This window comes from Theobroma umbraticum, unplaced genomic scaffold (assembly GCF_002168275.2).
Source record: "Theobroma umbraticum cultivar Fairchild unplaced genomic scaffold, ASM216827v3 scaffold_56.0, whole genome shotgun sequence".
NCBI classification, from domain to species: Eukaryota; Viridiplantae; Streptophyta; class Magnoliopsida; order Malvales; family Malvaceae; genus Theobroma; species Theobroma umbraticum.
In genome coordinates this window covers 13,371,293-13,388,273 of record NW_018397256.1, presented here as the reverse complement: position 1 = coordinate 13,388,273, position 16,981 = coordinate 13,371,293, and the positions used below count along the sequence as shown (strand labels likewise).

Sequence of the window (16,981 nt, the reverse complement as noted above, 5' to 3'; positions counted from 1 at the left end):
GCACTTGAAATTACGAATGAACAATTTTCAGTTAAAATTGAATTAATTTAATTAATCGAATAAATTCAATTTTGGTTTTGAAAATTCTTTTCGATTAACTAAATTAATTTATTTAAGATTATAAACATATAAGTAAGTATATTTTAATACAATTTTATTTTTATTTGTTGGAATATTTTTAAAGTATTACTAAATTTATGATATTTGTTAATTTTATTTACTTTATAATTAATATAATTAACAAAATTACAATTTGAGTTCAAAATTTTCAATTATCCACCCGACCCGAGGCAAGGCACTCTTGGGCTAAATTATGGGCCTTGAAATTTACATTTCCAAACCCACGGACAATGAATCAATGGCCCAATTGGAGAGGGTGAGTATTTTCATTCAACTATTTATCATAAATAATATATTTTTAAATATATTTTATATTAGAAACATACATAATACAATTAAACTAAATGATAAAGACATGTAAGTTTTATTATATATAAATTTTATTAACACGAAAGATCGATCAAATTAATTGAAATATATTAATTTCAATTTTTTTTCACTTTTGATTTTTTGAGAATTTCATAAATTCGATTTTCTTCTAAAATCAATCTGATCGAGTCGATTAAATGTTCATTTCTAATTATAATATTAAAAAAAATGAAAAGATCTCAAAATTGCAAGTAATCCATATGGAAAATAAAAATAAAAAGGCTTAATAATACTAATATTAGTTTATAGAAAAGAAAATAATATTAAACAAATAGAATAAAATAAAAATAAGTAGTAGTAAAATACTAAATGAGAGAGCATGGAGTAACGGGTTAGGGGGTAGCGGCAAAGTGTGAAAGGGTTTTCCTCATCCAAAGCTGCTCTCTTCTTCTTCTTCTTCTCTTTGCAGCTGCAAAGAGTTGAGCTCAGTATCCAGATTGAGGGAGAGGGAAAATTCAGGGAAAAATATATTAAAAAATCCAAAATAAAAATGAACAGCAGAGGGAAGAATAGCTCAATCTCTATTCTGTACTAATTTAAAAATAAAAACCCAATTTATCTATTCCCTCTCAAGGACCTCACCGTTCTTCTGTCACTCTCTTCCGACGGTTTTCTTGTTCTCTTCCGTTTCCTTACTATCGGACAGTTATCGGTTCCCCATTCTCCTTTGTAGAGTCTGAATTATGCAGACGGATCAGACGGTGATTAGTTTGAGGCCGGGTGGAGGCGGCGGCGGCGGCGGTCCGCGCAGCACCAGATTCTTTGCTACTCGCCTTGAGCTCTCCTCCTTTTCTTCTTCTTCTTCCTTGGATTCCCAGATTCTGCGTCCGGCCTTCAAGGTCCATTCAAAAACCCTAGCTTTGATTATTACATTCGTTTCCATTTATGAATTGGAACTTTTTTGTCTTTGAGTTTGTAAAGAATTTGTTTTTCAGAACTGGGGTTTTTAAAAATTGGAACTTTTTTCAAATTTTAAGTGGATTTATTGTTTTTTGTTATTTTTCGTGGACTGAGGAGGTAATGCTAGTCATACTGCAAGTTTAAAATTTGAAATGATTGTTAGATAGCGGGATTGATGTTAATGGGATTTTAGTTGTCCTAATTCTTGGCGGAGCACTTGAGTTTGTGTAGCTGCTGTAAATATGGACAAATATGAATATGCAGGCATTAGGTGGGCATGCAAGGAGTACGTTGATGCTCATAAAGAATCTACATTACATTACAGGCTTCTATAACTTTATAAAACAAATGTGCCTTTTAAAGAATTGTAAATTTAGAGAAGAATGTGCCTGTTTCGGTCCTTTATTTAAAGTTTTATGACATAAGATCGTGTGCAGCCTTGATATCCATGAGAGGAAGTTGATTTTTTTCTTTTTGGCTTTCTGTAATGTACACAATATAATGTTTCTAGCAATGCTGTTTCTTTTTTTTTTCTCTCTCTCTTTTGAGGAGCCGTCTATTGCTTTTGGATCCATTATTTGAATTTTTTGTGTGTTTTCATAATATAAGTTTTCTAACGCTGTATGTAATAGGCTGGGGATTTGCGGTTTGAAGGTCAAGAGTGCGTCCGGTATACGCGTGAACAGCTGTTACAACTTAAGGAGGTACGTTGTCTTATTTAAATGATGATCTAGGGAATCATATTTGTCAATTTAAATCGTGAAGCAACAGTCAGATTTTTGGCTTATTTCGCATTTATATTTTTGTAGGTGACAGAAAGTGGAGTTTATATTCCGAATAGATTTGGCTAACATTCCTTTTTAGTCAATATGTCAAGATTTGAACCTTCCATTTGTTATCTGATTTTTTTGTTTGCTTCTTCCATCAGGTTGCTGATATCCCAGAGGATTTTTTGAAGATAAAAGAAGAAATTGAGTCTGAGTTTGCTGGCGAAGATCAAACCTGGGGTCGTGCTGATGGCAATGTGAGTTTAAAGGATGTTGCCTTTATTAAAATTATTTACATGTTGCTTCTTTTTGGGTTGAAGGAGCTATTGCTCAAATCAATTGTCTACTCCTAGTATAATTATTGGAATATTGCAGTCCAACTGTAATAATGATTATGCTTGGAAATATTTCTGAGACTCTCGTGTTTACATTTTGTTTTATGTGCTGTGGACATAGTTAAGTACTTATTCATCCCCAAGTTATACCCTAAAGAAAATGGTGAACAGAGCATGTCATTGTGGTGATTCATTTCTTGGTTTTATCTCCTTTCTCTTTATGGTCATAGCAGCTTAGCAATTACAGTTTCTGTTTTCATTTTCTTTAGCTCCAACCTCAACCCCAAAGTCGTTATTCTAAGCCAGACAACCGTGACTGGCACGGTCGATCTGCTGCCTTTGGAGATGGAAGATCCTGGGATACAATTCAAGACAATAAAGAGTTTTCCAGTCATTTTGATTCAAGGCCACAGGAAATGAATAATCGCCAGGAGCATCTAAACTCCCAGTTTGCGAGGGCTCAAATTTCATCTAGCCAAGTGGTAACAATATCTTACCATTTAGACCACTCCCCCACCATCTTCTCATATAACTTAAAGGGATGATTTGTTGATATTTATTTTTCTGCTATCACTATCTGTTAAAGTTATCAAAGTATAAGTTGCATTTGAGGTTGATGTATACATTTGCATATCTTGCTTCTGCCTGTTTCATTTGAATTTCCTGTGAATCAGGTAGGACCTACTCCTGTGCTTGTAAAGGCTGAAGTCCCGTGGTCAGCTCGAAGGGGTAATCTCTCCGAGAAGGAGCGTGTTTTGAAGACAGCAAAAGGGTAATTGATCATATGAATCACATTTAATTTTTCATGGGCTCTTGTAATTTATATTGCATTTTCTTTATCTCTTAAGTTATTTACAAGGATGCATTATCTGGATTATCTAGTTTAATGCTCTATCCCAAGGGTTGTTTGTTGTGAGTGTTTCTATACAGATACTGTTTGTTTGCCTAATAAATACATCATCACAAATGATGTTCTCATTGTGCAGTATATTGAACAAATTGACCCCAGAGAAGTTTGATGTTCTTAAGGGTCAGTTGATTGACTCTGGCATTACAACTCCGGACATTTTAAAGGTCTCAATTTGCCGTGTCTTGACACCTTCATCTCTGGCATTAATCTAATCATTTGTGTCTATCAATTGAATTTACCATATTTGCATTTCAGGGTGTTATCTCTCTGCTGTTTGATAAGGCTGTGTTGGAGCCAACATTTTGCCCTATGTATGCTCTTTTATGTTCTGACCTCAATGAGAAGCTTCCTCCTTTTCCTTCTGATGAGCCTGGAGGGAAGGAAATTACTTTTAAGCGAATCCTTTTGAACAATTGCCAGGAGGCATTTGAAGGTGCAGACAATTTGAGAGAAGAAATTAGGCAGATGACTGGCCTTGAACTAGAAGTGGAACGTGTGGAAAAAGAAAGAATGGTTAAACTGCGAACTCTGGGAAACATACGCCTAATTGGTGAGCTGTTGAAGCAAAAAATGGTGCCTGAAAAGATTGTCCACCATATCGTTCAGGTCTTCTTCATCCCATTAGTTTTGGCATGGATTTACTATTTTGTGTCATGCTTGTCTGTTTACCATGTTTCTATGTGGAGCAGGAGCTTTTGGGACACGATGGCAAGACATGCCCTGCTGAGGAGAATGTAGAGGCTATATGTCAGTTTTTCAACACTATTGGGAAGCAGTTGGATGAGAGCCCAAAATCTCGGCGAGTAAATGATATCTATTTTAGCAGGCTGAAGGAGCTGACAACAAATTCGCAGCTTGCTCCACGATTAAGGTTCATGGTTCGTGATGTTCTTGATTTGCGGGCCAACAACTGGGTGCCTAGACGGGAAGAGGTTGTCTTTCTGTATATGTTAAACTTTAAACATTTTAATCAACAAGCATAATTTTATTCAATCCTTCTCCTCGCATTGTTCTATTGCATCAGACACATATTTCCATGCCCCATAAGTGCAAACCAAACCTATTTTTTAGTAGTCACCTGTTCCCTGAAGTACAAAGCATAATACCAACCCTTGAATTTGCCTAATTCTTTCTTTTTTTTTTTAAATGCTGAGATGGTTGTTGGAATATTTGACATTCTCTTCTGATCCTGTTTTGGCAGATTAAAGCAATGAGGATCACTGAAATTCATTCCGAAGCAGAGAGGAATCTGGGGCTGCGACCAGGTGCAACTGCAATCATGAGAAATGGTCGTAATGGTGGGGCTCTAGGGGGTATGGCCCCTGGTGGTTTCCCAGTTACCCGACCTGGCTCTGGGGGTATGATGCCTGGAATGCCTGGTATCAGGAAGATGCCTGGAATGACTGGGCTTGATGCTGATAACTGGGAGATTCCTCGATCTCGGTCAATGCCAAGGGGTGATGGACTGGGTCCTCAGCCTGCTGGGCGTGTGCAGCAACCTTTCATCAGCAAATTACCTTCCATTAATTCAAAGTTTCTTCCTCCAGGTAGCAGTGGCATAATAGGGGGGAAATCAAGTCCATTGTTGCAGAGTAGCGGTGGGCCCCCAGCTAGACCTCCAAGTTTTGAACCTGTGAATCCTAAGCCTGAGATATCTGTAGCAGCTGCAGTCAGTTCTCCTGAGAAGACTGTGGGTAATGCAACAAAATCAAATCCTGCTGCAGTCAGTTCTCCTGAGAAGCCTGTGGGCAGTGCAACAAAATCAAATCCTACTGATCTTCAGAGAAAAACAAAGTCTCTGCTTGAAGAATATTTTAGTATCCGATTACTTGATGAAGCATTACAATGTATTGAGGAGCTGAAAGCCACTACTTTCCATCCTGAGGTCGTGAAGGAAGCTATTGCTCTTGCTTTGGAAAACAGTCCACCTTCTGTGGATGCAGCCATAAAGCTTCTTGAGTTCTTACTTAATAAGAATGTCTCACTGCTAGGGACATAGAAGCTGGTTCTATCCTATATGGCTCTTTGTTGGATGATATCGGTATTGATATACCAAAAGCACCAAATAATTTTGGTGAGGTCCTTGGGAAGCTGGTTGTGGCTGGAGGTTTGGACTTTACAGTCATCAAAGAAATTCTGATGAAGGTGGAAGATGAGCGGTTCCGAGCATCCATCTTTGGTGCTGCCATTGGGAGCATTAATTCATTCCCTTCTGGGCAAGAATTGTTGGCAAAGCAACACACTGACGTGCAGGCTTGTGAAAGTTTGCTTACTTAGTTCCAGACTGCTTCTTAGTTATCATTTTTGAGTGCCATGCAGGAGACTAAACAGAAACCTGTTTGACATCTCATATGTTTGGGAAAATTTTGTGTTTCGAGTTTTGAAGACGATGGACGGGAGAACAAAGAAGATTTATTTAAGTTGTACATCTTTTTTTTGAGATTTTCCCCATTCTTAGTTTTGTTTATCAAGTGACAAACATAATGCTTTATAATTTCCCTCCAGCTCTGGTTATTGTCCCCCAGGATGCTAGGGATGAATAGTTGTTACATTGCATTAGAATCCGTGGACCAAGTTTTTGATCCATGGCCTGCAGGAGGCCCCAATTCTCTTTATGGGTAATGCATTTATTTTGTCCTTCTATATCTATTGTCATGTGCCCACTGTATCCCTTTATTATGGGTCGTACCTCTCTCTGAAATGTTAACCTAATATCCAGTGTTGTAACATATTTCTCACTTAAATTCCTTAAAATCCTCGGTGTACGTCAGGTCAATTTGCCTAGTTCATCTATTTGAAGTCTTTGATGTAATATGAGAGTTACCATATCATTTTGTTACAGTTCATTATTTTTTTTAATAAAAAAGATTTACTTTGTCACGATTTATTATTAATTTTTTTAAAAAAAAAATTTACTTGATTAAATATGTAAGGTTCACGTTTAAAATTTCAACACATAATGTAGGCTTTCATAACGTCTTGGCAATTTCATATCCCTCTGGTTTCAACAAATTGGAATAATGTTAACAAGAATCAATTGTTACTGTACAAGTGGAAACCCAAGCGGGCTATTGAGATATACTCAAACATGCAAGAAGGTCGGCAGTTCTTTGATCGAATTGGAAAACAAACTTTGGGGTTGCCTACTAGTTAGACCGCAATGGGTGCATGGTTGATCTTTCCACAGTGCTAGGGTTCTCAACCATGCAATTCAACTGATTAAACCCATGCCAATCTGCTATTTCCATAGTGCAGGACATGTTATGTTACAAAAACTATATAAAGAAAAATTGATGATGGGTTACACCAAGATTAGGTGTCACATGTATCTAATCTAATGGACATCTGATTTTGATTGGGGACAGGTCGATATTGCTTAAGCAATCAGCTTTCCTTGAGATATGATATCATTCTTTTAATCTATCTTCAACAAAAAGACTTTGCAAGATTTGATATACCCCTTTGGCCACCTTCTTCTTCTTCTTCTTATTATTATTATTTGTTGTTGATGGATCTTTACTTTAATCTCTGTTCCAGCAGATTCTAGGTTCAATGCACAGGATTTTGGTTCAATCTGCTGATTCCCATTTTTTAGTCAATAATCTGATGATTTCCTTTCTGACATGATCAAGTATTTTATCATATCCTTGTCTGTTCTAATTATTCAGGAATAACAGCAAAAGCTATGGTTGTAAAAAACACAAACTTTGCTAAAGTAGATCCCCCTATCTTTCCCATAATAGCAAGTTTTTAAGGCCTAATTAAGATTCAGTGCTTTATTTTTTTATTCTTCTTTTAGGGTAACAAAAGAACAAAACTCCCTTCTTGTGCAAGCTTATAAAATATCTAACATCAACCAAAAAAATAATAAAATGAATAAAAATTTTTTTCTTTATAATTAATATCTCGTTTGACGTTTTTTTCCATAAATTAGCACCAAAACCCGACTTTTGTCTTTAAATAATATATTTAGAATCTATTCAATTTAATTGGTTCTTGAGTTCCATGATTATCAACTAGTTTGACAAAATCTGTGGGGCTCCTCTCCAAAAATATCCAGCTTGGGTACAAGAATTTTCAACCCTCAGGTGACAATGACATTGTTTTTTCCTTTTTTTCCCCAAAGGCTAACATTTCCTTAGGTGGAATGGGTAAACTTTTTGCCCTACAAACCAGTAGATGAAGCTAAAATTTACATATATATTCCTTTTTTGTCATAATTTTACCGACACTGAAAATATATAATATGATTACAAATATATATATGCATATATATATAAACATTTATATTTAATTGGAATAAATAATGAAAAATCCATATTTTGCATGTCCAAGAAATGTATTGTTCTTTTGGTAGGTATGATTTTGTTCTACCTTCTCTTCACTCACAATCAGAACATAAGAAATCGTGATTGGATTAGCAAACAATTAATTACTAGTAAGATTAGAGATTGGGTAAATCCATGGTTAAGAAAGTGATTAGATTGATTACCCTTTCACTGAAGAAAATATCTTTGTCATGTTCAAATGTTGAACAGGAACATGTTACTTTCTTAGGACAGCAACATGGAACGCATACTTTGAAGTTTGAAGTTTGGAAGACTTGAGGTCTATCCTTTCCGCAGTAAAATCGAGGATGGCAAGCAAAGCCAACCGAACTGTCAAAGGGAAGGCAGGGAGCCATGGAAAAGTTGAAAATGCCCTCAAGAGTCCAAACAGTCGCCAGCCAGCAAGCAAAGCAACGCCCTTGATCTCAAAAGAATTGATTTTTATTAAAAATTCTCCCCCTTTCTCTCTCTCTTCACTTGTTTACTTTTTCTCTCTCTCTGTTTGTCTGGGCTTTTCTTCAATGTTTCTGCTTCTGTCACCCCAAAGTTCCTGGTTTTCCCGTTCAGATTCCGAGAAAATTCTCCTGGGTTCTTGTTAGTTTTTGGAAAAGACTCCATTTCTGATACTTGTAACATATTTTTCCGATTGTACCACCTCGCCCCCAGTGTCTTGTTCCTTTATAGTTTTCCAGCTGGGCATGTAAGGACGCTTAAAACTCTATAAAGTATCCATTTCTCTAACCTTTTTCTCTTTTAGATCTTGTGCTCTTTGATCTCTATCTATCAAGTTAGCATCTGGGTTCCTCTTGTTATTGACAGTATTTGAGTTGTTTTACCTTGATTTGATCTTAGCAAAGCAGTGATCTTTAGTTTATTGCCTAGTTTTTTAACGTGTGAATTTTATGCTTTTTTTAGTCTTAGCATTCAATTTAGGATCTGGGTCTTGTTCAAGATTCAGTTTTGAATTAGCATAGGAGTTTCTTTTATTTCTCTGACTAGAAACGAGCTTGTCTGGTTGCTGTTACACGTACTTGGCAATGTCTGAATTAACAGATCAGTTTTTCATATATATTTCATCAACATAGCTATTGGTTCTGAATTTTTAGAGCTGCAGAACTTGGAGAGATCAATAAAACAACGTGTTGTTTTAAATACTCTTGAGTTCTATAAGCTGACATGACGTGATTCATTCAATTGCAGACATAGATGGGTATATATCTCAGCACCCCAAAAACCGAGAAATCCTCAGAAGATGGCGAAAATGACAGGGTTAGATACGGTCTATCATCCATGCAAGGATGGCGTGCAACTATGGAAGATGCTGTGAGTAACAAGGGAACTATACATACATTGAATTCTCATAGATTGAACTATAAATATATATATGATTCTAGCAATGAGTTGCTAGGAAGATTTGGGTAAATTTATTTAGTCTTTTACAATACCCTTTCCTTTGCACATTTTCATTACCCGTTCCCACTGCAAAAACACGTGTCAAATATGAACTAGAATCTCTGTTGAAATTCATTTGTCATTAACAGCTTATATATTATTGTACCATCAACTTCTTTGGTCATTGACATCCGACTCTTCCTACTTGTGATACTCTCTACTTAAAAATGCAAACAGAGTGGACTCTGACTCCATCTTCTTTACATGTCTTTCTTCCCTTTCCCTCTCAAAGTTTTTTATTCTTTTCACTTTGGTAATATGAATTGTTTTGCCATTTGTCTACCATATGTTATATACATTATCTTATATTTCTTTCAAATTCTTAATTCTTTTTATATTATGGCTATCTAGTTACAGTTATTATTTGTTTTGTTAGCATGCTGCATATCCCGATCTGGACGCTTCTACGTCATTCTTTGGTGTTTATGATGGTCATGGAGGTAAGACTTGGATGGTTCAGGTATTTGTGATGATTGATTTCAGTTCCTTCTACAGGTTTTCATTTGTGTATGCTATTCGAAGTTGAGGTTGTCTTGCTTCCCATTCATTTACATACATTTTTGCCCTTTTAGAACTTGAACCAAATGAAGAATCTTGAAGCGTTTTCTTTATAAATGATTCTGTTGAGATGTTTAGGGAATTCACTTTGGTGTCAGTGAACGCTTAGGAATCTTTAATTTTTCTCTTTAAAGGGTTCTAATTTTTACTGTTTGCAATGTGCTTTCTTTTGATACTAAGTGGCTACTTTCATAAGTCACTCTAGGAATAGCATCAAGCTGTTAAGAAATACGATTAAGTGTCATAGTAATGGCTACTGTGTAGGTTTCTGCAACTAATACAAATCCATAACTTGCAGGCAAGGTGGTTGCAAAATTCTGTGCCAAATATCTTCACCGGCAGGTTCTCAAGCATGAAGCATATTCAGCTGGGGACATGGGGACATCAGTTCAGAGAGCATTTTTCAGGTTATTTAATTTTATTACTTGAATTTTTTTTTCCTTCTTCACGATCTTTTCATTAGTGTGGGAGTCAACAATGCAATAATGATCAGTTCTTTGATACTTGAAGTTTGAGAGTGAATTTTCCTTTTATTCCCTCTGTAGAGCTGGTAATATCTAGTTATGAATTTCACAAAGTTAAATTCTCTTAGCATACATGTTGAAATAGCATCTCTATGCCATTATTGTAATTTTAGTCGCTTGAATAGCTGTAAATTGACACAACTGGTGTCACTGATTTCAGACTGCTGTTGGTTTTCTGATGCAATCTTAATAATATCTTTTTTTGTCAGACATTGGACTTAAACTCTCGTACCTCGTCAAGTTTATAGATCTCATAAATTTACTCTTCTTCAATAATTTTTAGCTAGTTAGAGTTGAAGGCTTTGTAATGCTACCTTCAGCAAGATCAAAATGCTTTTCCAAATCTTTGACTAGAGATAAAAAGGACAAATTTATTACAAATGATAGTGCTTCCCTTACCCATCTTCCCTTCCCCTCTTTTAGTGGCTAACTGCTTTTTCCCATTGTTCATTACATGTGTTTCCAACTTGAGTTATGTTTTTGTGCAGAATGGATGAGATGATGCGTGGACAAAGAGGATGGAGAGAATTAGCCATCTTGGGTGATAAAATAAACAAGTTTACTGGCATGATAGAAGGATTAATATGGTCTCCGAGGAGTGGTGATGGGAATGACCAAGCTGATGATTGGGCCTTTGAGGAGGTACTTATGATAGACAGAAATTTGATGTTTGCCGCAAACTGTGCTGGAAACCAAGAACAAGAAGAATAATGGAACTTGCTTTGCTACATGTTAACTCTTAGTTGATGTGGTGTTTCTATGCAAATTATATAGCGCAGATGGTGGAGAATATATTTCTATCTCGAACTTTAACGTCTTACTCTGCACTTGCCTTTTTGGGTTGGGGCAGGGATCATAAATGTGCAAGCTGGGTTTTGTCTGTGAATGCATAATTATATTATCCATCCACAATTTTCCTGCATTAATTGATTTGTTTGTACAATTGAGACACTTTTTTTTTTCGTTGCGACAATTTGTATGTATAATTTATATGGCTTTTTGAAATTGCAATCAGGGCCCTCATTCTGACTTTTCTGGACCAACTTCTGGGTGCACAGCCTGTGTTGCAATTTTAAGAAACAACCAACTTCTTGTTGCTAATGCTGGCGATTCTCGTTGTGTGATATCTAGGAACGGTCAGGTAATATTCTATTATTGGGATGTAATTAGCTAGTTTTCTTTCGATTATACACTAAAATGGAGATTTGGTAATCCATTTTAATTATTGGTGGATGAACTGGCTATTGTACTTTGAACTACGGACATTCAACATGTGTCATTGTATAAATATTCTTTTCTTTCCGAATAAATGATCTCTTTTATTTGTTCTTATGTAACTTTGTTTTTGTAGGCATACAATCTGTCTAGAGATCACAAACCTGATCTTGAGGCAGAGAAAGAAAGGATTTTAAAAGCGGGTGGTTTTATACATGCAGGACGTGTCAATGGCAGTTTGAATCTCGCCAGAGCTATTGGTAATTTACCTTCCTGCTTGATATTTGGAAACAAAAAGAACTAGTAATTGAACTTAGAATTTCCTAAAGAGAGAGACATATGCTATTGGGCACAAAGTGCTATAACATTTCCTTAATCTATTGAATAACATTTCTATACATCTATAACTTCCTATCTAAAATTATTCATCCATCTACATCTAACATGTCTATGGATCGATGGGGGAGAAATGGAGAGAGAGACAGGTGGAGACCTGTAGTTATAATCCATTGATTCCTTGTCCTGCAGGTGACATGGAATTCAAGCAGAATAAGTTTTTGCCTCCCGAAAAGCAAATTGTCACTGCAAATCCAGATATAAACACTGTAAGTATTTTCTCTGTCAGCAATGTGACCACATCACTATACTATTAAATTTCCACTTTTGCTTTAATATCTGCTTAGCAAGCCTAAAAATCTTTGGAGCTTGCAGCATCTAAACTTCTACACCTTACTAATTTTCAATTAGGTCGAGCTCTGTGATGATGATGATTTTATTGTTCTGGCATGTGATGGAATATGGTATTTATCTATTGCCTTTTCCTTTTAGATTACATTAGAATTAGAACTTTATATACTTCACTTCAAAACTTTACCTAGTTGATTAGTTACACTCTTCGTGGTTCACTCTGACTAGATTTCGATGTTGAATTTGGTATCTAACGCCTTCTCGATTTTGAATTTATTATGCTTCAGGGATTGCATGTCAAGTCAGACGCTAGTGGATTTTATTCATGAACAACTAAAATCAGTATGTACATAAGCCTCTCTACCTTTTGATAGGTCAATTGAGTTCAGGGTCCTTCTTTGCTTTATCCTTTTTTTTTATGTTTGTATACTTGTATGAACTCTTGCATGCAATGCAGGAAAGCAAGCTTTCTGTTGTTTGTGAGAGGGTACTCGATAGGTGTTTAGCACCATCAACAGCCACCGGTGAGGGCTGCGACAATATGACCATGATCCTAGTGCAGTTCAAGAAACCAATCAAGTCTGCCTCGTCTGCAGACGAGCAATCCTCGCATTCAAATTCAGTTGACACTGAATCCGAACCAGAGGCAAGTCAAGGAAAGTAGCTGCAACTGTTGAAGAAGACTTTTAAGGACCCTTTGTTATCTTGATTCTCTATGCATTCGTAGAGGGCTTAGAGAAGGAATGAATTGATGACATACTAAGAAAAAATATATATGCCTTGTGCTTCTCTTCTTCTTTCTTCCATTTAATGCTAAAATTTTAGTAATAACATGTACAGTAGAAATCAGTTATGTAATGTTTTTGGATCCGATTAACAGGTGTTTATATTAGATCTGTTGAACCTCAGACACAGCATCTGCGAGAATTTAATTTTGTGAAATTCATAACGAAATATTAACAGCTAAAGTATCAAAGAAACAGTAGGTCCTAAGCATATAAACATTCAAAACGATTCAGATCCATTATCCTCGGACGATTCCTCCAGTGGCTCGGTTGCTATCCCGGTCATTGAAATTTATGCTTTTTTCTTCACAGATATCACTGAATTGAAGATATGCATTAGTCTTAGCAAAATCGTCTGATTCGGAATAAGAAGAGCGACGGCGTTGAGTATTAGTCTTGGAAGGATCTGTTGGACGAGTAGATGATTCAGATGAACGGCGGACAACGTGGAGGAGACGAGGAATAGACCTCGGCAACGTCGATGGCGTCGACGAAATAAGCTAAAAAATAAGCCAAGCACTGCAGCGCTCAAATAGCGTTAGCTGAAACGGGCCAAGATACAGCCCGTGTGCCCAAATCCGTTGGGTCAATCTGAGCCCAAACAAGGTATGAGGTCTCTTGGGCTCTTTTCCTTTGGGTTTGTGCATTTTTTAAGCATTTTAGCATGATATTAAATTTATTTTTCTCTAGAAGAAAATAATATATACTTTTATGTTCATATAATAATGAAAAATGATGAGAAGAATATTAGGTTATTATATCAAATATATTATAGATGGGTATGATCATTGGTGTGTTGATGCTTTTAAGGAAAATACATAGATATGTTTCTGCATAGAAATTATCTATTTTAACTTTCAAAAAAACAAAAAAAAAGAAATTATCTATTTTAGGTAAAATTGTTTGTTCTTAAGACATTCATGTGTTTATTTGATATTTATGTGTCTTAGATTAATTAGATTGTAGGTTGTGTTACAACTTACAATACAAGTGTCTGCCATATTACATCCTGACCATAGTCTCTTTTTCTCCGATGAAAGTATATTGAAGAATGGTATCTGCCATTGTTGAGCAAAGCAACAAACATACCTATTCTTGATCCACTCCTCAACGATCAAAGTGGTGACAAAACTTTCTTCTAAATCATATATGTTTGAGTGTCTGTGGAAAATGTCCTAAATTGACCAAAAGTTGGGATAGAGTGACTCAATCTCTATCCCAAATTGATTAAAACATTATAATACGAGGATCTGTGGGGCACTTTGACCTCCAATGATATAGTATTGTAAGTGAATAAAAAAGTAAGTTTGAGTTGGCATTCCCAATATGTTTCATCACTGTCTTAAATGAACTTCATGATTACAGAATAAATTCAAGATTAAAGACTTTTAAGTCTCAACTCTTTGGCATCATCTGATGTATTTGTACTAAAAGAACCACCTGGCATTCAGTGTTTGGAGGACAAGAATCTCCAATGCAAACAAATAAAACGTGCACATAGTCTGTAAATTTAATAGAAAAGGATGAAAAGCAACAGTGACACTTTGACAAAAAGTTACCCATATAGCTTGACTAACTAGGTTGGGTGAATATCAGCCACTACTCAGTCACCATTCCAGACAACTCAGTTGCACTTCAAAACATTTTTCTCTCAGGTCACCATCAACTATAAACTTATTCCAGGTTTTTGCCAGTCAAATAATGCACCAAGTAGAAAGACTGTCAAAATTAGAGAGAGGAAGACTACTATTCATCAGACGAGTGAGCAATGATTCACTATATTCATATATGCTAAAATGGGCAAATTTGCCCCGATTTACAGTTTATACTGAATAAAGAAGTGTAAGACAAAGATAATACTAATCTGCAGCAATGTCAATGAAACGTTCTTCATGGAGACAGTTAAGTCCCATCCCCCCACCTCAGTTAACTGCTAAACTGTGTACGAAGAGATTACTTATTATGCTTTAGACCTTCAAAGCCACCTGATCTTGCCATGAAATTTTCTTCTTCCCAACTCTTTTGCCATTAATCAAACAGTTTTCACGCTTCTCCTTTCTCAATGATGCTTGAACATCTACTTGACTTCTCCCATCCCCTTCTTCATGAACCTGTAAGTGAAACTAGTCAATGAATACCAATATGTCCACAGATAACAGCACAAAAAGCATGTCTTCAATTTCTAAATCTTTATATTTCAAATTGATTACCATGTTCGGGTCCAAGTTTGGAAGAGAACATGGTTTCTTCTCAACAGCTTCTTTGATGCCATAATCCTTAGCAATCATTTCGCTTTGCACGTATGGATTTTGTGATTGAACAGAATCTTGCGGTAGTTCATTTTCTTGAGACTTGATCATTGATAAATAGCTGTACCTCTGTCTTAAGAATCTAGAATTCAGCAGAAAAGAAAATGATCAGGTTAATGAGCGTTCTTCTTGATCAAACATGCAAGAATCCAAGCAAAGTTGGGAAATAGATATCATACCGAACTTCAGCCAAAAGGGTTTCTCGCTTCTGGTTCACCGTCTGCAACTTCTTCTTCTTCGAAACAAATTCCTAGCAGTGATTGACATGAAAGAATTAATTGCTAACCCCAATACACATAACAGTCAGAACCATTATAACTGGACATGTAAACATATAAATCCCCATTCTGTAAATTCAGTGAGAATTAAGTTTCTATCAACTGATCTAACACAACAACTGGCTTAATAAATTATCTACTAGGAACTGAAACATAAAAACAACTAGTGAAATTCTATCTTACTTTAGTTGGACCAAGAAACTAAACTTTGGCCAAAAGCAATCTCAATATCAATACTCTACAATCTACATCACCACAAGAAACTAGGGACCAGGATTCTGATAATAATGGAACTGTATGATGATCAAAAGAATGCAGCCCGGTCAATCACAATTCGCATAGCGTAACCAAATAGAGTAATTGAGGCAAAGGGCAAACCTTTTGCAATTCCAAGAACTCCTGCAGCAGGTTTTGATGCTTCAATCTAGCCTTATCTTCCTCAGCAACTGAGTTGTATTGCTGACGAGAATTGAGAGAAGCCCTTTTCATCTTAACTATCAAAATTGAGAGACACCAATAATAAAAACTTATCAGAAATTTTGCATAAAACTAAGAGGAGGCTCTACCTTTGCAAAAAAATCATCTTCTTCCCCAAAATACATAATCCAGAAAACAATCTCCAATTCCAATTAGGAGAAGAAAAGATTAAAAAAAAAATCCGAGAACCCAAAATAGCCCTTGTTTTTATTGGCTTCTTGACAGCACCAAAACCAAAACTTGGAGACAAAGCAAAGACCCAAAATAATCCAGAATTGAGCCAGATATGGGAGATACGAATTGGGAATCTAGAGAAAGAAAAAAGGGGCCGAGAAAGGAAGAAAAACAGAAAAAGGTAATAATTATAAGGAGAGGAGGAAAGAGAAAGTTGTGGTGTATCTGGTATTCTCTTTCCCTGAAACTGGTTGGAGAATGTGAGAACCCGAAAAGGCCCATGAAGAACGGGGAAAGAGTTTGAGTTGAACCGAGTGATGAAAGATGGGATACAGAGAAGAAAAGGGTAAATGTGGGAAATTAAGTTTTTTTTTTTTTGTTTTAGAGAGGGAGCTCTGTGGTTGGAGGACAATTGAAGACATATCTATCCACCTATCCATCTTTCCATCTCTCTATCTGTCTTAGCTTTGCTTTCCATGTTTCCTTTTTATTCCCCTTTTTATTTTTATTTGTGAGAAGGGTGAGGGTGGATTTTGTGTTGGTTTTTGTTGTTCTCTTGTGCTGTACATAAATTTTGGCCCAAAGCTGGGCCATTTTAGACAGAGAAAGATTTTTGTTTTTGGAGGATTTTTGGGTATCGAAGCAGAAAAGGGAGGAGATAAATGGCTACTGTTTGTATTGATGGGGTTGCAGTTGTTGCCAAAGACAGAACCTTCACATGGCTTAAAATGGTGGTGTGTTGTGTTGTTGTTGGATAGGCAACAGCTACAGCTTCCCCTTTAAATTTACCAAT

At 36.1% G+C, this 16,981-nt stretch overlaps 3 protein-coding genes and 1 non-coding gene across 6 annotated transcripts; 3 read left to right on the top strand and 1 right to left on the bottom strand.

The window, feature by feature from the left end:
- Positions 1 to 815: 815 nt before the first annotated feature.
- LOC110410330 (eukaryotic translation initiation factor-like) lies at positions 816 to 6,044 on the top strand. Its single transcript, XM_021419974.2, is given in 10 exon segments — positions 816 to 1,328; positions 2,022 to 2,093; positions 2,318 to 2,413; positions 2,761 to 2,973; positions 3,166 to 3,263; positions 3,478 to 3,565; positions 3,657 to 4,007; positions 4,091 to 4,333; positions 4,603 to 5,377; positions 5,380 to 6,044. Coding segments are annotated over 10 exon segments (2,391 nt in total). The 5' UTR covers positions 816 to 1,172; the 3' UTR covers positions 5,679 to 6,044.
- LOC149527572 (small nucleolar RNA snoR103) lies at positions 1,606 to 1,711 on the top strand. Its single transcript, XR_016350958.1, has one exon. It is a non-coding gene; the product is annotated as a small nucleolar RNA snoR103 (small nucleolar RNA).
- A 1,990-nt stretch (positions 6,045 to 8,034) lies between the features above and the next one.
- LOC110410174 (Protein phosphatase 2C family protein) lies at positions 8,035 to 13,073 on the top strand. Of its 2 annotated transcripts, none has more exons than XM_021419763.2 (11): positions 8,035 to 8,454; positions 8,930 to 9,052; positions 9,558 to 9,621; positions 10,038 to 10,146; positions 10,752 to 10,905; positions 11,279 to 11,404; positions 11,615 to 11,738; positions 12,007 to 12,083; positions 12,226 to 12,278; positions 12,453 to 12,507; positions 12,623 to 13,073. In XM_021419763.2, exons 2-11 carry the CDS (start codon positions 8,936 to 8,938, stop codon positions 12,827 to 12,829), a joined length of 1,086 nt encoding a protein of 361 aa, XP_021275438.1. In that variant the 5' UTR covers positions 8,035 to 8,454; positions 8,930 to 8,935; the 3' UTR covers positions 12,830 to 13,073. The 2 variants fall into 2 exon arrangements, with proteins under 2 accessions (XP_021275438.1, XP_021275437.1); XM_021419762.2 differs by having other exon boundaries at positions 8,038 to 8,429.
- A 1,637-nt stretch (positions 13,074 to 14,710) lies between these two features.
- On the bottom strand, positions 14,711 to 16,862 carry LOC110410172 (uncharacterized). 2 transcript variants are annotated; one of them, XM_021419758.2, is made up of 5 exons: positions 16,104 to 16,862; positions 15,916 to 16,031; positions 15,439 to 15,509; positions 15,161 to 15,341; positions 14,711 to 15,061 (listed from the first exon to the last, which is right to left on the bottom strand). In XM_021419758.2, exons 2-5 carry the CDS (start codon positions 16,024 to 16,026, stop codon positions 14,918 to 14,920), a joined length of 507 nt encoding a protein of 168 aa, XP_021275433.2. In that variant the 5' UTR covers positions 16,027 to 16,031; positions 16,104 to 16,862; the 3' UTR covers positions 14,711 to 14,917. The 2 variants fall into 2 exon arrangements, with proteins under 2 accessions (XP_021275433.2, XP_021275435.2); XM_021419760.2 differs by having other exon boundaries at positions 15,916 to 15,996.
- Between the last annotated feature and the right edge of the window lie 119 nt (positions 16,863 to 16,981).